The 21,858-nt window shown below is 46.2% G+C and overlaps 1 protein-coding gene across 10 annotated transcripts in view; it reads left to right on the forward strand.

Moving 5' to 3' along the window:
- TNS1 (tensin 1) overlaps window positions 1-21,858 on the forward strand; it is a 266,384-nt gene that overhangs the window by 200,864 nt on the left and 43,662 nt on the right. For 5 of the 10 annotated variants that reach the window (XM_031958074.1, XM_031958069.1, XM_031958071.1 and 2 more), the window contains 3 exons: window positions 3,188-4,759; window positions 14,613-14,699; window positions 20,938-21,134. In XM_031958074.1, coding sequence (XP_031813934.1) covers window positions 3,188-4,759; window positions 14,613-14,699; window positions 20,938-21,134 — 1,856 coding nt within the window. The remainder of the gene's footprint in view (window positions 1-3,187; window positions 4,760-14,612; window positions 14,700-20,937; window positions 21,135-21,858) is intronic. The other 5 variants (XM_031958070.1, XM_031958072.1, XM_031958073.1 and 2 more) reach the window with 2 other exon arrangements.

Consider the following 21,858-nt stretch of genomic DNA (forward strand, 5'->3'; position numbering starts at 1 on the left):
CGATTCTTGGATTCCAGAACTAAGTGTTCTTTCCATTGGACCTTGCTGCCTCTTAGGTTGTCAAGTTCTATAGTACCAATACCTTGATTCTAGTCTGATCCACTGGCCCAGGCAATTTCTATTTATTTTTTGAGTCTCAGCCCAAATATCATCCCTCTAAGTTCCTCCATAAGGAAAATCATCTCTCCCCCTGCACCTCTCCATAAACTCTTATTACATTCTGCTTTGTATTGTACTTTGTACTATGGGTGACCGTCTACCAAGGGACTCTAGCACTGAGAAGGAAACTTGGGTCTTTTAGACTTAGAATATATATACATACCCATTTTATTCCCTCATTCCTTAGGAGTAACTAACTTTCTAGAAAAAAGGAAGACTCTGATTATTTCATATACTAACCAGTTCTAACTTTATAGGATCTTAAGATTTAGGGCAAAAGGGGAATTTTCTCCTGGTTATTAGATTTTAAATTGTGGACAGTCTTCAGAGGAGGTTGACCAGAGAGTAAGGATCACACAAGGAACTGGAGATGTTTAGCTGAGGTGGGGAGAAGAAGGGAAGGAAGGAGGGAGGGAGAGTGTATGTGTAAGGGGACACTGGCTGTGATAAATATCTTTAGGAGGTATTTGAGGGATTTCATATGGAAAGAGAGGAAGCTTCTGCTTGGTGTGGGGTAGGAGGATGGAAAAATAGGAGTAATGGTTGGAAGTTATAGAAAAGCAGATTTGGACTCAGATAGGGATCATAGGATTATAGATGGAAGGGATCAAGGGGCCATCTAGTCTAAGTCCCTCATTAGGAAGCTGAGACCTAGAGAGACAAAGTGATTTGTCCAAGATCACATAGTAAGTATCAGAGGTGGGATTTGAACTACTGCCTCCAGAGACAGAGCTCTTCTGGCTGTGAGATTGTCTTAGTTCTTCATATTTCTATAATAGCATCTTATACTGTAAATGTTCAGGAAATTTTAATGAAATTTCAATTTCAAAGTGACCAACCAGGCCCCAGAAAGGCTAAAGTGTGTCTTCCAGTCTGTTTATATCTAGACACTCCATGGCTTGGGGCAGGAAATGCCTTTCAAGCCCTGATCTTGTTCATGGAGCTGGTCTGGGATGATTTGGGGGGCTGGGGTCAGCTTAGCACAGTGCTCAATGAGTGTTTATCCACTTTATCACCTGACTGGTTGCTAGAAGGGTCCCCAGAGCAGTGAATGTCAGGAAAACTTCAGAGAGACTTTGGGGCGGAGGGAGGATGATGTAAAGAAAGTGGCTTCTCTAAGTTCAGCATCAGTCTTTTGGAGAAAAGGCTGTGGCACTGGACATGATTGAACAACAGAGATGGAAGGTCCCTGTGTCCTTTGAGAGTTGGCTCGTGGGTGCCTTTGTATGTGGGTGGCTATGTGTGCCTCAGACTGGTAGCCTTGGAGTCCTGTTTCACTGTACTGTATTATCTCTAGTGATAGACTTTGGTTGATCTGTGGTGGACGCCTGCACGTGTGTGAGAGGATGTTTCTGTTCTGTGGTTGCCTAATCATTTGGTTTTGGCTGTGTGTGTGTCAGTGTGTGACTGTGTGAATGTTTCTGTTCTGTGGTTGTCCGATTACTTGGTTTTGGCTATGAGTGTACCAATCTGAGTGTATGTGTATTTAGGGACAAGCACTTATGCCCTGTGGCTCGGTCGATTGTATTTCCAGTTCTCTCAGGTCTCTAGTCAGAAGTTTTTATGTTTGAGGGTTTCTGATGGGGTATTGGTAGTTTTTTCCATTTAGCATGCACATCTTCCTAGCTTTGAGAGAACTTCTATTCATAGGTTCATATATCAGGAGCTGGAGGGAACCTCCAAGATTTTCTAGTTCAGTCCTCTTATTTTAGAGATGAAATAATCTGGATCCAGAGAAGGGAGGATATTTGTTCACAAGGTCATACTGAGAGTCAATGGTAGATTCAGGATTTGTGTGTGTTTATAACAGAGAGACAAAGTAGGGAAGGGGAGGTAGACAGACAGACAAAGGTGGGAGCAGGAAGGGAAGAGAGAGACAGAGACAAACGAACCAAAAGACAGATTGGCTGGTGTCTGGGTTGGGGTTTTAGGAGGAACCGTTTCTTCTTTTGCCAGCTGGGGGCTTAAGGGGGAAATGTAGGGGGGGGATAGAATATATATGTGTGTGTGTGTCTAACAGTTCCAAGCTTCCTTCTCAACGCTGGAGCCCCTTCCCTCAAAGCCTAGAGAGAGCACACACACACACACAGACAGAGACAGACAGAGAGACAAGGGAGAGGGAAAGAGGGGGGGGGAAGTGATGGGGGGCAGGGCTGGTGACTGGGGAGTGTGAAGTCACCAAGTTCCTTTGGGCGGGGAAAGTTCTTAGTCCCTGAGTCAGAGGGCTGGCCCCAAGCCCCTCAGAACTCACTTTTTCCTTCTAGAGAACTGTTGCTCCTGGGAGGATATACTGAGCAAATCTGGGAGCAGTCCCAGGGCCACCCCAGGGTCCCCTAGAGCAGTCACCAGCCCTGAGAACTGAGTTCATCCTCTCTCTAGGTTGTCATCCCTGAGGTGGGGCTGGTCTGAGCATTTCCTGCTGCTTTGGTGGGTTGGACCTTTTTTACAGGATGGATAATTTTTTTTTTCCTTGAATGATTTTCTTCTCCTCCCCTCCTTTCCCCCACTCCCCTCCCCTCCCCTCCCTTCCCATCTTCTCTCTGCCTTTCCCTCTTTGTCTCCGTCTCTCCCTGTCATGCATGCTGCACATGGTACTTTCAATGAGAGGTTCTTAGCTCAGCCGCTTACATCTTAGTGTGAATTTTAGTTACTCTACAATCTCTTCTCTGTGCCTTTGCCTTTTTAGCCGTATTTCTAACTGGGAACGACGGCCTGTGTTGTCTTGGAGAAGACATTTCAGGTGTCAAGCGTTCAGGGGAAGGGCGTACTTGGGAGCTGCTTACTTAGGAAGCTAATTGATCACTTGGCCGCTGCCTTGATGTGGGGAGTTTTGATGAAGGCTCAGGAGATGCAGATTCTTCCCGGCCCCCTCTGCCAGCCCCCTCCTCCCGCCGCTCCATCTCACTGTAGTTAAGTCGCAAGGTTTCTCGCCGTGAGGTGGCTAATGGGAACCCTTAGCTCCCTCGCCCCGGGGCGATGAGGTGGAAAGCCGGCGGCTCATTGATCTGCTCTCCTTGTTCTTCCGCAGAGGTGGTGGGACACACTCAAGGCCCGCTGGATGGGAGCCTCTATGCCAAAGTGAAGAAGAAGGACTCTCTGCACGGCAGCACAGGTGCGGTCAACGCCATCCGCCCCACCCTCTCCGCCACCCCCAACCACGTAGAGCACACCCTGTCAGTGAGCAGCGATTCAGGGAACTCCACCGCGTCCACTAAGACCGACAAGACCGATGAGCCGGGCCCCCCCAATGCACCCGTGTCCCTGAGCCCGGAGGAGAAGCGAGAGCTCGAGAGGCTGCTGAGCGGTTTTGGCCTGGAGCGGGAGAAGCAGGGGCCCATGTACCACAGCCGGCACCACCTCTCCCGCCAGCACGGGGGACCCGCTGCCCCCTCTTCCGGGCGCCACGTGGTCCCCGCCCAGGTCCACGTCAACGGCGGGACCTTGCCGTCCGAGCGGGAGACGGACATTCTGGACGATGAGCTGCCCAACCAGGACGGGCACAGCGTGGGCAGCCTGGGCACGCTGTCCTCCCTGGATGGGGTCACCAACACCAGCGAGGGGGGCTACCCCGAGGCCGTGTCTCCGCTGACCAACGGCCTGGACAAGCCGTACCCTGCCGAGCCGATGGTGAATGGCGGCAGCTATCCCTATGAAGCCCACGGCCGGGCTCCCCTCGCGCAGATGGTCCACGGGGCCCCCCTGCGACCCTCGTTCTCAGCCCAGGAAGGCCTCTCCGGGTACCAGCGGGAGAGCCCGAACCTGGGCTGGCAGCAGGCGGTGACTAACCCCCACTACGGCTATGATGTCAATGGGATGTTCCGCTCCCAGTCCTTTCCAGAATCGGAGCCTCAGTTGCCCCAGGCTCCAGCCCGCGGTGGGAGTAGCCGAGAGGCGGTACAGCGGGGACTGAATTCCTGGCAGCAGCAGCAGCAGCAGCTTCAACAGCAGCAGCAGCAGCCTCGCCCACCTCCACGCCAGCAGGAGCGAGCTCACCTAGAGAACCACTCCCCCAGAAGGCCCAGTCCCCAGCCTCAGGTGGAGGCTTCAGCCTCTGGCCTCCCGGAGTTCCCCAGGGCGGCCTCCCAGAAGGAGATCGAGCAGTCTATCGAAGCCCTCAACATGCTGATGCTTGACCTGGACCCTGCCTCATCCGGCTCTCCCCTGCACAAATCCCAGAGTGTCCCTGGGGCCTGGCCAGGGACCTCTCCCCTTGCCTCTCAGCCTCCTCCTGGCCTTTCCCATCAGTCCCAGCCTCTGACCCAGTCAAGATCTGGCTACATCTCCAGGGGACATCTCCAGGGAACACCCGAACCAGTTGCCCGCACCTCCTTAGAGTCTGTCTCACCTGGGAGGTCTTACTCTCCCTATGATTACCAGCCATCTTCAGCTGTATCCAGTTACCAGCCCAGAAGTCCAGCCTCTTCTTCTTCTGCTTTCCCAGCTTCCTCAAGCCCGCCAGGATCCCGCCAGCCCCCAGCCACTCTTCCTGGTCTCACACCTCAACCTCAGCTCCTCACAAAGGAGACGGGCTCAGATCCATCCCGGACCCCTGAGGAAGAGCCCTTGAATCTGGAGGGGCTGGTGGCCCATAGAGTGGCAGGTAAGAACCCGAGAGACCAGACCCTTTCTCTCAGACCCCCTTAAATTCTTGAGTGATGTGAAGGGAGGAGGAGGAGGGAAAGGAACAAAGGGAAGCCTTCGGGAGGCATTCTGTTTGGGCCACGGTGAGATAGCGTCCTGTTCTTTTCCATGGTGCACTGCAGCTGTAGCTGTCTCTAGACTTCTGCTTAAGGGCCTGGGAGCTCTATTTTAGCAATCTGGGACAGAGGTGGGAGCTGGTAAGGAGATGGTTCAGGTTTTTCCATTCCAATTGGGATTAGGATTAAAAGAATTGTTAAAGTTTAGGGGTTCTTAATCTGGGTTCCACAGTCATTATTTCAGGGGTTCTATGAACTTGAATAGGAAAAAAATGCATCTTTGTTTTTATGAAATTGAGCATTTCTTTCAGTTATGAATATAGGTAACCAATAGTGTTCTGAGACTTCACTAGATTGCCAAAGGGATCCATAACACAAATAAGTATTAAGAACCTCTTGTCTACCTTATCTAGCTTGAGCTGTCTCTTGGATAAGATAGCGAACTAGATTGCTAAAGACACACCAATCAGCATTCATCCCACGTCATCCCAGTTCCCAGATTACATTAGAGAAAGCACATATTTTCTTGGAGGAAGGAGGAAAAAAAAAGTGGGATGTTAGGGCCAAGGGGAGAATTTTTTTTTTTTTTTTTTTTTTTTTGGTAAAGATATATTTCCACACTTTAAGGGTAGAATAAGGAAGAATTGTCACATGAAACTTGCCTGATCATTTATAGAACCAGAACTCTGGAAGGGACCTCAGAGAAGTGAACATTTAGTCCAACTGCCCTCTTTTGCAGAAACTGATACTCCCCACCCAAGAGGTGAAATTTGCCCAAGATCACACAGTGAGTTGCAGAACCAGTATCCAGACCAAGACCCGCTAATTCCAAAGCTTGTGCTCTTTCCACTGGACTGGGATTAGCTTTTTATAGGGTAGTTGTGATTATTGCTCTTCTTGACCCCTTCCTGAGGCATCTACTGGTTGTAAACCCTTGTAATTATTTTTAAGTGGAATTTAAAGTTTGGAGGTGATGTGAGGAATTTTGAAGCAAGATTAGGTATTAGGTCAGATTCCTCAGCTGACTAGGGACCATGGAAATTGCAGAAAGGAGTCATCTGAGCAGAGAAATTCAGCTCCCTATAGAGGAGACTGAGTCTATGTGCCCACTGCAGAGAGAACAGACAATACCCTTTCTCTTTATGTGACCAAGGCAAATGGAGAGAACTGGGGAAATGTGAGGGGACAAGGGGTTCCTGATGGGATTCTCTGCCTGGGTACAAAAAAAAGCTGAGTAGTAACTCAGCTCCATGAATTCAGCCCAGTCTCTGGGGCTTGACATCTCAGGAAGCTGAATTGGCCCCAACACTCTGCCCTCGACCAAGTAGAGATGGCTTACAGACAGAGAGTCAGCCCTCTGTGGAGTCAGGAGTACTTAATTTTTAATTTGGGCTTCCAAGGAGTATCATAGCCCTGCCTTTCCTCATCTGTATAATGGGTACATTCCTATCACAGGCGATCACCTATTTCCTTTTGTATTAGTGGACCTCATCATCGATCCCCTGACACTTCAAGCTGGTTCCTTTCACTGCTTCCAAGCAGCATTCCTTGACCCAAAAAAACATCTTGAAGATCTCCGGGGAGATACATATAGACTTAGACTATAGTATTTTTTGGGAAGCCAGTATTCATCCAAATCAGATGACACTTGCTGGGGCTGAGGAAATTGCCTGGCCAGAGACTGAAATGTCTTCTGATCTTAAAGGTCTACATTTATTCTAAAGCTGGGGAGCTGATCTAAATAGAGGATGAAGGTATGATTAGATGCTAGACTCTTACCCATTCTAGGGTTGGCACCTCACGGCTTAGTCTGTACCTAGAAAGACAAAATGGGGAATTTCAGAGCATAAAATAAAGATGGAAGATGAAAGGAACCATCATATAGAACACCACCACCCTCATTTTATAAGATGACAGGGTTACCCAATTTTAAAGAAGAAATGAAAATTAGACTTTAGATAGGGAAAAATACTTTCGGAAATTATGAAGAATTAGGAATGGGACTCAATTATGGAAGTAGAAAATATGTACAAAGTGTGTACGGCTCTGCCATCAACTATCCGGACTCAGGAGAACTTCTGACTGTTACGATGAAATTTAGATTTTCAGGCTAAGAAGTCCAGATATTCATATCCATTGGCATCCAGAGATGGACGGTTAAATTAAGTTTTATTTAAAAGAACATATATTTATTGTTTGCTATGTGTTAGCTACTGGGTTAGGTGGTAGAGTTACAAAGATTGAAAAACAGCTTAGCCTCTGCCTTCAAGGAACTATTATGAGGGTGGATTCAGGAGTCCAGATTTTTCAGGGGAGGAAACTTAGACCCAAAGAAAGTAAAGAAAGTATTCCTAAAGTCACACAGACGGCAAGCCTCAGAGATGGGATGTATGTAGAGATAACTGTGACATGTTGGAAAATGACCAGTACAGAAAAGAGATGAAATACGGTGATCCAGGGAATTCATGGACAAAGGGATCATTTCGACTTAGGTGAAAAGTGGGGCAGACAAAAAGTGAACCATCTCTACTCTAAGTGAGCTTACAAGCTAAGCAGTCGATGGAGAAGTGTTTTGGAAGTAGCATCAATAGAACTTGGGAACTGATTGAATTTGATAGTGAAAAAGAAGGAAAACTACATTATAAAATTTTAAATTTCTAGCCTGTATAAGAGAAAATGGTGGTTTTATCAATAAAAATAGGTAAATTCGAAGGTGGAAGGACAGGTTTTGGAGTGAAAATAATGAATTCACTTTGGGCCATGTTGAGTTTGAAGAGTGTCGGCTGAATATCTCACTGCTTGTATCTAACAGGGAGTAAGAAACATGGGATAGTCTTGCTTGGGGGCAAGATGGAGGAGAGATATCTAGATTCTGGAGTTAGATGGAAGAAGGTGATAATTGAAATTCTGAAAAGAGATTAGATTGCTAATAGAAAGAGAAGAATAAAGACCCAGGGGCATGGCTGGACATAGACAACTGGAGGATCAAGGAGAATGAGCAAGAAGGATCATTTGGGGAGGCAAGGTGAGACAATAGAGTCATGGAAGCCCAGGGAAGGCAGTGTCAAGGTGATTACCTTTCAGGGAGATGGTGGAGATGTAGGGAGGGAAGCCAGATTGAGGATATATGAAAGGTGAGTGAATGGTGAGCAAATAGAGGTAGTGAGTGAAGACTCCTGCTTCTAGCCATTAGATGACCATCTGCTGCAGGTAACATAGAGAAGGGGAGATGAGATCAAAGTAAGGTAAGATCAAGGAGAATGTAAAATGAGATGGGATCCATTAGAAAGAGCTAGGTTGGGCAAGAGGGGAAGCACCCCATCCTTGGAACCTTGGAGGAGGGGAGAAGATGCAGGAAAGTTCTGACTTGTGGAAGAGAGGAACTGTGGGAACTTGGGATGGATGGTTGCCATGTCTCGGTAAAACAGGAGGTGAAGTCATCAGCTTTGATAAGAGAGAAGCGATGGGGATAGAGTCAATTGCTTTAGGAATGAGGAAGAGGTTTTGTTGAGCTATTATTGGAAATGTGATAAAAGTCAATAAGAGAATAAAAGAATTGTTTTATGGCAGGGAAGGTTCAGTCTATGTTAGATTGCAGAAATATACAATGAAACCTATTTTTTGTTGTTGTTGTTCTATTTATTCCTCCTTCCTTTCTATCTCTGGAAGTAGGGAAGGTCTCAGTACATCTTGAGGAGTGGGAACTTTTAAACTTGATAATAAAAATAATAAACACTTATATTGCAATTTAAATTTTGCAAAGTGATTTAAACATTATTTCATTTCAGCCCTGTGAGGTAGGGGCAGCAATTATTATCTCCATTTTATAAATGAGGAAACTGATATGGAAAGAAAGTAATGTGACTTGCCCAGAGTCACACAGCTAGTATGTTTGGGGCGGGATTAGAACTACTCTATGTACTCCCCAAATCAAAACAGTGTGTGTGTGTGTGTGTGTGTGTGTGTGTGTGTGTGTGTGTGTGTAATAGGTTTAAGCAAAGGGGGCTTCATTTTTCCAGGTTGCTATCAGTGAAATAAAATATCATCCTAAAGAGTAAAAAACTGGATGGGAGAAGGTCATAGTTTCTATGGACTAAGCCAGGGAATTCCTTGTTTTGATATTTTGGATGCCCTTTAGCCTTTTCCTCCCATCTTTGAGCTTGGAGACCCCTTTCAAGTAGAGAAATGGGAAAAACCATTTGAAGGTAGGAGGACAAGGTTCAAATTCTATCCTGCCATTTTTTTTACCCAGGTGACCTTGGAAAGTCTCTTGTGTTTCAGCTTAACATCTGTAAAATGGGAAATAATCATTACATTAACAAGATCATTATGAAGAAATTCCTTTGTTAACCTAAAATTAAACCTTAAACCAGCTTTTCTCCGGGGTTTAAACACAAGCTTTCCTAGGAGCCAGCCATAGTTCACTGCCTAGGCTGATGTCTTCTTCCAGTCTCTGGTGGGGAGTTGTCCCTTGAATATGTGACCCCATATTCTATCACTGTCATCCCTGCTCTTGAGGGGCCAAATCTTCCCTACCTTCTCAGTCCTCTGGCTCCCTTAGACTTGGCAGGAAAGTTGTAATGGAAAGGAAGGGCATCTGGCTGGCACACAGTGTCCCCCTTCTCATTCACTCCTCAGCTGACCTGAGGACAAGATTTGTAGAGGGGGTAGCTATTTCTGGTCCTGTAAGTGCTATAAATCTCTTTGGTTCCCAACTAGGCACGAGTGGAATTTCTTACATCATCGGTTCCTACTGCCATGACTTCCTCTGTAGCCATAGAGGGAGACTGGCCATCCTGAACTAGAACATAGAGTAGAGAGATGTGTTTGGAAGGAAGAAATCAGGGAAGGAAATCCTAGATGGAGAGAGAAACATGAGCCAAAGGCATGATGGTGGGGGGAGCCCTGGACTTTGGGTGAGCTGGTGAGGAGTCTGATATAGCTGCAGCCTAGCTGGTCCATGTAAGATAATTTTTGGCAAGAATGCTGGAAAAGTTGGGAACATATGTACTGAATATGTTTGTGGAGGTAGCAGGAAACTGCTCATTTGTGAGTGGGAGAGGTTTAGAACTGTGGTTAAAGCTGTACTTTAGGAAGGTGACTCTACAGGTGTGAAGGATAGGGAAAACTTGGGGATATTTGGGAGCAAGGAAGGAAAGCTGATTTAAATATATTATTTCAATCTTGTGAGGAGCAGTCAGAGAAGAAGGAGATCCAGGCTAGCGTATTGTCACAAGTAAACTCATAGAAAAGCCAAAGAAAATCAAGATTGGGAGAAAGCCATTGGATCTGGCTTAGAGATCCCTTGATAGCTCTGAGAAGGTGATTTCAGTAAGGTGATGGCATAGAAGCCAGATTTGAGGGGTCAAGGGATAATGAGTGAGCTAATGTAGACTGTTCTTTTTTTAAAATTGCTTTTTATTTACAAGTTATATGCATGGGTAATTTTACAGCATTGACAATTGCCAAACTTTGTGTTCCAACTTTTCCCCGCCTTCCCCCAGATGGCAGGTTGACCAATGCATGTTAAATATGTTAAAGTATAAATTAAATACAATATATGTATACATTAGTATACATATCATATGTATACATATCATATGATCAAGGGATCATACTAAATCCCTACTGGATCACCCAATATAAGGGAGAGTCTGCACTCACACTCTTGCTCTCTCTCTTTCTCTTTGTCTCTCTCTCCTTCTCTCTCTCTCTCTCTCTCTCTCTCTCTCTCTCTCTCTCTCTCTCCCCCTCTCTCTCTCTCTCTCTCTCTCTCTCTCTCTCTCTCTCTCTCCATCTCTTCTCTTCTCTCTCTCTCTCTCTCTCTCTGTCTGTGTGTGTCTCTCTCCTCTTTTTAAGGAAGACTCTTTTAGGAAGCTTAGTTGTTAGTGAGAAGAAAAGAAAGCGTTCATTTGAGGGGCTTCCAAAGTCAAGAGAAAGAGGTTTCCTCCTTTTTTGAGATAGAAGAGACTAGCTAGATTTGTAGAGGGATAGGAAGGTGTCAATGTAGAGGGAAAGATGGAAAAGGCACATTGCAAATCTGTGTAGACAGACTGAAGTATAACTTCTCTAGGCATGGACAATGTGCCTTTCAATTTCACTTTTTTTGGCTGCTGTACCACACTCTTGACTCACATTCAACTTGTGGTTTACTAAAACCTGAAGATTTTTTTTTCAGAGGATGCTGTCTAGCTATATCATTCTCATCTTTTCCTTGGGAAAATTGACTTTTTAAACCCAAGTGTAATGCTTTTCATATTAAGTTTCCTCTTATTAGATTAAATCCAACATTTTAGTCTGTCATAATCTTTTTGGACCCTAACTCTGTCATCCAATATGTTAGCTAGCTATTCTTGTTGGTGTAGTCTGGAAATTTGATGTGCCTCAGCCAGGCTTTTATTTATTGGTTACAAGGTTAGATAGCACAGACCCTGTGGTCATCCACTGATGACCTCTTTCCAAGTGGTCAGTAGAATCTTAATGGATACTGTTTGGATTCATCTTTTCAATTAGTTCTGAATCCACCTAACTGTACTATTGTGTAATATAATCCGTTTATCTAGTCCCCAAGAATAGCATTGAAAACTCTGTCAGTGCTTTGATGAAATTTGGTAAGCTGTAGCTTCTGAATTTCCATGAATTAATAAATGAATGAATGCAAAATATTTATAAAATGCTTTTTGCTAAGAATTGAAGATATAAATATTTTTTTAACAAGAGGCAATGTCTGCCTACATGGAACTTATATTTTAAAGAAAATAAGACAGATGAGACATGATTAGGAAAGGGAATTTTGTTCTGGGAAGATGAAAAGTATGTGTGTGTGTGTGTGTGTGTGTGTGTGTGTGTGTGTGTGTGAGGGGATAGGTATGGATGGGAAGTTAGTCATTCAGTCAACCAGTATTTATTAAGTACTTATCATGTGCCAGACATTGAACAGGTACAGATGTAAAGAAAGATAATCCTTTGCCTTTAGGAAGGTTATATTCTAATGGGAAGAGGAGAACAATACAAAAGAAAGCTGAAAAGCTGGAGGTGGGGGAGAGGGAACAAAGGTACCTGGTGCCAAAGTGTGATAAAGGAAGGACAAAATATATCCTGGAGAGGAATGAAATATGGTGACCTGGGTGCCAGGAGAGAAATGCTATGGTGGTACTTAAATGGCAGTTCTGAGAAGAGCTATCTACCCAGAGGGAGAGGCTGAAGGGGAGGGGGGTCCTTCTAGCATGTACATTCTAGGACCAGAGTGAAGCTTCAGGGTGAAGAGAGTTCTGGGCATTGTATAGGAAGTCCAGAGCACAGCCTGGAAGTAGCAGGTCAAAGGAAGCAGAGAGATGAGGAAATATGGCTGAATGGGTGACTGGGATATGAATGGCAGCAGTGTCTGGTGCTCGGGGCTGGCAGTTGAGAGAGTATGCATGGTGGACTGATTTGCACACTCTCAGACCATTTGACTAGATTGGGCATGAGGGCAGGAGCTCCAAATATCAGGGGATTCACTTTCTCAGGGATAGGAGGCATGGATTCTGGTGGACCTGGTTGTGGATGATTCAGGTCTACTCTGGAGGATGTTGATCAAAAGTCCAGAAAATTCAGAGTTAGATTCAGAATAGAGTTTTCTTGTTAGCTTCTCCACCATTTTTTTAAAAAAGGGGATGATGTGAAAGATGTTGTGGCTGTAGAATAGATTGATTGGCCATGGGGGATGAAAAAGAAGGCGGACTTAAGGATGATTCTGAGGCTGTGAGCTTGGACGACTAGGAGGCTGGTGGGGCCCACTCCAGAAGGAGAGGATTTTGGAAGAGAGACAGGAGAAGAGCTTTTCGGTGTGAGCTGAGTTTGAGATATTGGAGAACATAAAAATGAAGGCGGGGATGTAGAACTATGTGGTTCTGAAGTGGGATGAAGGCTAGCTATGTAGATCTGGGGGTTGTCTGTTAAGAGATGGTCATTAAACCCATGAGAACAGATGAGATGAGAGAGACAGACAAAGAGAGAGAGAGAGAGACCCAGAAGGAGAGAGACACACACACACACACAGAGACAAAGAGAGAGAGAAGAGATGGGGGGGAGAGAGAGAGAGCGCGCAAAAGAGAGAGAGAGAAGGAGAGAGACACATACAGAGACAAACAGAGAGAAGAGATGGGGGGGAGAGAGACAGAGAAAGAGAGAGCAAAAGAGAGAGAGAGAAGGAGAGAGACACACACAGACAGAGAGAGAGAGAGAGAGAGAGAAGAGAAGAGATGGAGAGAGAGGGGAGAGAGGGGGGGGGAGAGGAGAGAGAGAGAGAGAGAGAGAGAGAGAGAGAGAGAGAAGGAGAGAGACAAAGAGAAAAAAAGGAGACACAGAGAGAGAAAGAGAGAGAGAGAAGGAGAGAGAACAAAGAGAAAGAGAGAGCAAGGTGGGCAGACTCCCCTTATATTTGATCCAGGGGAAGGATCCCTACACAGAAACCTTTGATAAATGTTTGTTGAATTGAAAGTACTTGTTGATTCAACAGGAGATGAAGAAAAGGTTGCCAGGCTATAGTGAGGACACAGCGGAGGTTAAGTCGCAAGAATTTCTAACAGTCACAGACAATATGGTTTCATCTCTCTCTGTGCTGATGGTTGGGATCCTTGGGACAGAAGGGGAAGCAGCGGCTGGTGGAGAGTACCCAGTGCCAGGGCTTTGTAAGGTAGTCATATTGGAAAGTCAAGGACATGAGGGGTTCTGGGCATTAGCAAATGCTTCTTGGAAATGCAGAGGCTTTTACTGTAGAAAGGAAAGTGAAAGCTGAGTGGGGACAATAGACTAAGAAAATGTGGAGGGATCAAGGAATTGGAGGTCAAATTGAAAAAGTTCAGTAGGAGTGAAGGAATGGGAGAAGCAGAGGTTTCTGTCAGAAGGAAGGGGCTCTGGGTTCAAACCCCAGTCTCTCCCACAACAGCTCAGGCTTGTTGCTTTTGTATTCTTAGAGGGGAAAGATTTATTCATTCTCTCATTTATTCAGTGATGAGGCAGGGTAGCAAAGTGGAAAGATGGTTAGCCTTAAAGTGAGGAAAACCAAGGTTCAAGTCTCCTTCCTTGGACGTGCTGGCTGTGTGACCCTGGGCAAGTACTTCAGCTCTCAATGTCTTGGTTAATCCTAAAGCTCTGAGTGGCAGAGTATTTTCTCATTTACATTGATAGTTGTCTTGAGCAGAGTTCCCTTCATTAAGGAAATCACAAGTTGTTACTTACATACTTTGCTAGACATTGTGGTAGTGGGAGTGAGAGGGAATAAATAAAGCAGGTCAGAGAATTTAGAATGTTGCATATGCTTTTGAGAAAATAAATTTAAGTAATATAGGTATTTTGCCCATCCCCTTCCTTCTCTCAGGAGGATCTCAGAAAAAGAGGAGTCCGGGAAACAAAATATTCTTTATTTTGGGAAGGGTCCTCTCTGTGCTTCCCTTATGACCAGGTGGGAATGGACCACAGAGTTTTCAGATTCCTTGGCAGACAAGAGGAAGAAAGATTCTCTTCAGAAAAAAAGACCCTGAATGCTTCCTCCCTCTCTGCCATCCCATCTTCCCATCTAAGGCTGAATCCCTGGCTCAGACCTCCAACTAATGTTTATTTTCTTTTTGTTTTGTTTTGCTCCTTCTCCTTCATTCTCTGTGTGTCCCATGTGCGTCCCGTCTGTCTCCTTGGTCACTGGTGGGATGTCCTCCTTCCTCCACTTCACTCTGTTCTCCCCTCCCTTCCCCTTTATTTTCCCCTTTTGGGGAACAGCATACAACGCCAAACTCCAGAACATCAAGAAGAGTGTCATATCCTTCCATTCTCCTCTCCACCGGCAGAGATCTTCTTCCCTCTCTGGTTGGTGCACTCCCCCATACTCCCTTTCCTCACTTCTCCTTTGTTCTTTTCCTTTCAACTTTTTTCTCATATCTTCCCTTCTCTTTCTTAATTCTGTCCATTCATCTCCTTTATGTCTGTCTTTTTCCTATCACATATTCTTTCTCTTTCTGTTCTCTTTTTCTTCTTTCTTTCCTTCTCCCTCTCTCCTTTTTGTTCACCTCTCTCTACCATCTTCTCTTTCTATCTTTTCTTTTCTTTCCTCCCCTTCTTCCTTCCTTTCCCTCTTCTTCCTTTCCTCCCTCTCCTTCACTATCTTTCTGTCTCTCTTCCCCTTTTATCTTTCCCTCTCCTTCCTTTTTTCTCTCTTTCTTTCCCTCTTCTACCTTTCTCTCCCTCCCCTTCTCTTTCTTTCTCTCTTCCCTTCCCTCTAGCTTTCTCATTCTCTCTTCTTCTTTCTAACTCTTTCTTTCCCTTTCCTTCTTCCTTTTCTTTGATATCCTCTCCCTACCATCTGCATGTCTGAGTGCTCTTTTCTTTTGCATGGACAAAGGCCTAATGCTTTGAACCTTGGTCTTGGCTGCTGAGAAAAGGTCTGAAAAGCAGACTTGAAACTCTGTGTCTTTGGAGAATGAGGGTTTCTTGCATCTGGGTGGTAGACACCTGCCTTCATCACAGAAGGAATCCTGGGTAATGTTGTCTGTCCTTAGCACTTTAGTGGTGTAGGAAGAGCTATAGAACTTAAGCCCTTGGTGGGACACCAAGCTAAAGAGGTGCATGGGACATCTGAGTAGGAAGATTAAGATGGCACCTATGGTACTAACAGCTTTGTCAATATGGGAATATTCTCTTGGCTAAAATGGAGACTCCCCCCCTCCCCCATGAAATTTCTCTCAATTGTACTCATTGATCTTGTCATTCTTTATGTCAGTCTAACTTTAGGGAAACCCAGTGTAGGATCTGGTATGCCCCATGCATTGTCAATTAAATTATCCAGGGGGACAGATAAGCTTTTCAGTTGATTATTTGGGCCATTTATTCCTCCTATTCCTTCTTAAACTAAACCCATTGGAGGCCCATCTCCAGTCCTCCTGATCTATATCTGGCCGTAGATCCAGATGGTTCTGGAGGGGAAAATGAGGCAGGGGACCTTGCCCAGACTTCCTCACTTAAATCCAATTCACTTGCGTGTCATGGCTTCACTCCCTGAACTCATGGTCCTTTTTGAGAACAGGACAAAACAAACTCATCCTTTTGGCTATTTCCTGCTGATCTAAGCCTGGAAGGTCAGGGAAAGGGATGGCCATTCTATAATGAGAAAATATTTGGTTTGGGAAGAATCTGAAGCACTTGGTTAAAAGTGATCTTTGAAGATCCAGAGCAGTTGCTTATGTAAGTTCATTGCCTGTGAACAAAGGAGAATTGGCTCTGGGAGACGAGTTATGTTTTCTCCATCACTTACCACTCTCTTCTCTCTGTCCAGTAGTATGTAATTCAGGGCAGTCTGGGGGAAATTCTCCCTGGTCCTAGAAAGAGCATGGCTGGCCTTAGGAGCTGCTGGTATGGTTGCCACTTGCTTTCTGACTTCCTAGCCCAGCAGGTTGTGCATCAAGAGACATCTCACCTGTGGACCTGCAAAGGATGGAGCTATAGCCTCAAGCCCTAGAGATGAGGAACCCAGGCTTTGGAAACATGAATGCTGGAATGAAGAGTGGGGTTTGTGGGAGTGGATGGGCAGCTGGAGGAAAGGGTTGGGGGGAGGAGGGTAGTCTGATATTGGGGACAAAGAAGCTAAATGATTTTGGTAAATATGAGTATTTATATATGCAGATGCTGTAGCCTTTTCTCCAGTTCCAACCCTCAACTCCATTTTTGCTTTACAAAAATGACTTTGTGCCCAGGGCATTCTAGCATATTTGTACAGGCTCAAGGCCCTCAAGGCAACCATTCACCCAAACAAGGGACCATCTTGGAGATTGGCTGCTGTCATAGTTGGGGATTACTCCAGAAAGGTTGTAGTCTAGATGTCAGGTCATCTTTGTTACCTAAAGGTTTCTATGGCCTATGCAAGTCATTTAAGCTCACTGCACCTCAGTTTCCTTATCTGTAAAATGAGGGGCTTGGATGAGGTAGTCTGAGAGTTTGAGGAGTCTGAGAGTGATAAAAACACGAGAGACCTTTTTAATTTTTTAAACTAATTTTCTATTGTGGGTCCAGCCCATTTCCTCCAATTCTCTCAGCATCAGACGCCCAGTCATTCTTTTATAAAAGAGGACTTTTGCCTTCTTTCCCCCCAAAGAAATTATTTGACCCCCTTTCCCCTTTCTTCATTAATGCTCACCGTGTCTCTGTTCCCCACTCCTGGGAGGATACTGAGAGCTTGGTCTCTGAGGGAGTCTCAGTGACCCCATTAAAAACCTTACTCCTGCTTCCTGGTGTGTGTGTGTGTGTGTGTGTGTGTGTGTGTGTGTTAGAGAATAGAGACCATCAGATACAGAGAAAGTCAGAGAGGGAATACAGAGTAGTAGACAAATAGATATAAAGTTTGGGGTCAAAGGCACTGAGATTGGGAAGCAGTCCTGTGGGTACTCCGGGTTGTTCTCAGGAACCATGTGAAAGGGTGATGGTCCCCGTTTGGCTATCACAGTGTGGATGGACCCAGTCTTTCCACACTTGGCTGAGAAACAATAGCACTCTCTTTTTCGCTCTCTGCTTTGCCTGCCCTCCCCCCTCTCCTTCTTCCATCCCTCCCTAGGGAGAAAGAAAAGGGAGAGAGAGAGGGGACATGGCTCTGGGCACCCTGGGGCTGGGCTGGGCCTGCCAAGGGGGACAACAGTGAGACTCTGTGTGCAAGGAATGCAAGATGTGCCTGGCTGGCCATTGATGCCATGTGGGGATCTGCAGGGGGAGGGATTTGGCCCCGTGGGAGTGGAATGTAGGGTCTTCCTTGGTCTTGCTTTTGGGAAGAACCCAGCTCTGTGGAGGCACTGCCTGGATTCCCTTAGCCCTTCAGAGGTTGCTTTTGTTTCCCATTAGGACATGTCCCCTTCCCCTGACCCAGGAAGACCCAGGCTTAGAACAGTGAGGAAACCAGAGGAGGAGGTGGTAGCTCTCTCTGGCATTCTCAGCCATCTCCAGGAAAAGCTGTATTTTGGCCTTCCTCGATGATCATTTCTAATACTTCAGAACTTGGGGAGTTCTTGTTCTCTAGCCCAGTGATGGTGATTACTGTAGTGGGAAAATTTGCTTTATGAGGTGACCAGAGAATGCTCAAGCTTCTGCCTCAGAGCCCCAAATCCAGGAAACTGAGTTCAGCCTCATTTTCAAGGGCAAATACCCAACCCCCAACAGAGGAGTTAAATGCGGAGTTGAAAACTAGCGGGAAATGTGCCATAAAGGGGGCACAGGAGGGTAGAGAGGGTGAGGGGGATGAGCCTGGCTCTAATGCATTTCTTTTTAACCTTGGACTTGAACTCTAGCTCTAAACCCTGCTAGCCTTCCCTGATTGGGTCTCCTTTGTCACAATTATTATTAGAAAATCAATGGAAGCGTCTGTTTTACTCTGATGCTTCTGCCAGGAATGAAACCGGTGACGGCACTCTAGACCGCTGGGGAGTTATTGGGGGCAGGGGAGTGAGAATGATGGAGGGGGGGGTGCGGCTCTCAGACGACTCTCCGAGACTGGGTTTTCAGGATAGTTTTAGTGCTGGTTAAAGGGGTTTCCTCTCTAGTCACAGGCCCAGTTAAGAAAAAAGAAATAGATCTTGCAGGGCTTCTCTCATATTCAAGTGGATCTTACTGATGGAGGAGTCCTCCCAGGTGCTGCAGGTAGCAGCACATCCAGGTGCACAAACTCAAGGTTTGCCATGGGGAGAGAGAGCTGCTCCATCCACCATTCTGGGGGCTCTTGCTTGCTTTCTCTTGACTAATGAAGATGCCAGGGGAACCCTCAGAGAAGCTCATCTTCTCTCTTTCCCAGCCTGTAACATCTCCATGGCCGATTTTGCTCCCATCCATCATCACAGGTATCCTTGGTTATGTGCCATGACCTGCTTACCCACAATGCTCTCAGCAGTGATTTCTGGGATGGAGTTATTCCTTTTTAGCTGTTGGGAGGCAGCTGTTGCTATACGGCAGCAAGACCTTCACAACGTCAGGGATGAAAAGATTGGTTTTGTCTTTGTAGAAAGTTTGGGATCAGTAAAGAGGTTTTTTCCTCCCCAGATAGTGGTACAGCCCATTTAACTTTTCCCAGGGGCTCTTAGATTTATGATCTCATGTGATCCTCATAAGCATGGTGACAATAGGTAAGACAGTATAATTTTTACCGATGAAGAAAGTAGAAAGAGAAATTAAATGATTTGCCTAATAGACTCACAAGCTAGGAAGCAGGAGGGGAATAAAAACCCTAGGGCAAGTCACTTGCTTCCCAGTGCTGTGCTCTTTGCCCCGATGCTTTAGAAGTCGGGGCTGTCATCCAGCTGCCAAACGCGCCCAAGATGTGGCCCATGATCCATTTGCATGTTCTTTATTTAATGGCAAAATGCATTGAAATAGGCCATGCTCTCAGAGCCTTCTGTGTCCCCCCCCCCCCCGTGTGTGTGTGTGTGTGTGTGCACATGTGTGCTCCAGTGCATGCACACGCTTCCCTCGGAACTTGGCACCCGGTGGTCTCTGCTGTGCGTGACAGGCTGGGGAGAGAGGTTTTCCAGCTTGTTCTGATGGCAGCCTCACAGCTGGCATCTGGGGGATCTATAAATCACCTGGCTGATGATGCAGAAGGTAATTCTGCCTGGGCTCATAGTGCATTCCTGGGAGCATCAGTCTTTAAGTGAGTAAGTGTGTGTGTGAGAGAGAGACAGACAGACAGAGAGAAAGACAAAGAGATAAAGAGACAGAGAGAGACAGAAACAGACAGAGACAAAGAGAGAGACAGAAAATAGACAGAGACAGAGAGAGACACACAGACAGAGACAGAGATAGACAGACAGACAGAGACAGAAACAGAGACAAAGAGAAAGACGGACAGACAGACAGAGACAGAGAGACATCACGGGACAATTGTTCTTATGATGAAGCCAGTAAGATCTACTGACTCAGGCTTAGGAGTCAGGATACTGGAATTTCATTAGTTGTGGTTCTTATTTGCTGGGTGACTTCAGGCAGGTTATGTTACTTACTTAATAAGCTTTTGTTTCCCTTCTCTGACTATAAGGAGCAGAGAGATAGATTAAAGATACTTGGAACAATCCTGGTCCAGGAGAGGGACCTCTTTCCTGGAAGCAAGGGAATGGGCTGGGTACCCTTTGAACATTCTGTGACGGTCCAGTCCCCAAGAAGAAAGGTTCCTAAGATTCTTTGAGTCAGCTCAATGAGGCAACATTTCCGCACCACGGGCTAACCCCAGGGCAGGGCAGTGGGAAGGAGAGCAGTTTGGCAACCCTGGGAGTTCTGCTTGTTGGTAAGGGAAATGGAGAAAAGCAGATGGAAAACAGAGGAGAATTATTTCAGAGCTCCCTTCCCATGTTGTCACATCCAGATTGCTAACCCTGCCATCCACAAAGCAGAAGTGCCTTAGGGGTGGAGCTGTTCTGTTAGTAAGAGGCTGTTAGGGACAGATTTGGGGGAAAAAAAAGCAGGGGCCACACAGGAAGTTGACTAGAAACTTTGGGGTAACATTGGATGAATTTGGGGGTCCTCTATTAGCATCTGGGGGCCTGGTGAGTGTGAGGGGCAGTGACCCCTTTTGTTTGCCCAGGGCCTCTTTAGAGATTCAGAATACATGATGTTGTATTCTTCCCTCTTTCCAAGAGTTTTTCCCTAGGGCCAGATGTTGCATGTTAGTTGATGCTGTTGCCTTGGTAACTGCCTCCCCTTCCTATTGCCTTTCCTCCCTTCTATGAAAGGAAGCGGTGGCCATCTGCTTCCAGGGGTTGGAAAGAGTTGACATCTGTTTCAAGAATCAGCCCTGTTGTGCTCTTGGCCAAAGCTCCGTCCCTGATCAGAGATCACTGGGTGGAGGGCTGTTTTCAGTCGGAATGGGCTCCCCAGTCTGGCAGGGAGGACCGTGGTGTGGGGGAGTTGGGTAGGAGGAGGTATGCAGAGAACATAAGCCCTGGTCCTGTTCTCACGACTGACCTTAGCGCAGGGAGTTATCTGTAGAGTCTGAACAAGCTCTCTAACAGCATGCGGGGCTCTTTGGAAGGGACCAGTCCCCTAACTTGTGTCCATCTCCCCTAACTCCTGCCATTGTTTTTAGGGGTACAGGCTCGAGAAAAGCAGACAGCAGAGCCTCCTCCCCCCCTCCGGAGACGAGCAGCCAGTGATGGGCAGTATGAGAACCATTCTCCGGAGCCCACTTCCCCTCGGAGTCCCGGGGTGCGCTCCCCCGTCCAGTGTGTCTCCCCGGAGCTGGCCCTCACCATTGCTCTCAACCCAGGAGGACGGCCCAAAGAGGTGAGAGCTGGTATAATCCCCTGGCTAGTGAGTAATGCTTCTCTGCTGGGAACTCACGAGAAGCAAACTGGCTAACAGTGTTCCTAAAGACAAATAAGGACCGCTTTTCTGCGTAGCTGCTTAAAGACCTCTTTTTTCAGAATTTTCTATATCCCAGTCATGGTTAAGCACGACACATTGCTATAAAATTACCCTTGTTTGGCTAATCAGTAGGGAGCTGGCCAGTCTTGGACCTGTTTTGGATGTTCCAAGTGCCTTTTTTTTCTCACAAATTCCTACCTCCTCAGTTCTACCAAAGGCACCTTTAATACCTCGGACCCAGGAAGAAAGAGTTTCCCTTGTGCTTCCTGGAGATAATTCTTCAGGGGAAGCCAGAAAGGGCAACGGTGCTATGTAAAAGGCTTGGGATCATCCTGTTCCTCTCCCTGCTCCGAGGCAGGGACACCACCCAGACCAGCCCCCTCACATAGGCAGCTGTCCTGTTCTGAATTATCTATAGACAAATGCCCTGAACAAGATTATGGCTTGACAATGGCCTTGCAAATAAGCCTTTGCTCGCTTGCCCTGTTAGGAGTGATTCTCATAATCCTGGACTGGTGAGTAGACAGATTTAGCTCATCTTCCCCGTAGCAGAGAAGCCTGGGAATGTTTCACTTTTGTGGTGGGGTCAGTTAGCTTTTATTGTAGTCATTGTCTCCTGGTTGCTTGGGATACCATCGCTGAT

Source organism: Sarcophilus harrisii, chromosome 3, assembly GCF_902635505.1.
Source record: "Sarcophilus harrisii chromosome 3, mSarHar1.11, whole genome shotgun sequence".
Classification (NCBI taxonomy): domain Eukaryota; kingdom Metazoa; phylum Chordata; class Mammalia; order Dasyuromorphia; family Dasyuridae; genus Sarcophilus; species Sarcophilus harrisii.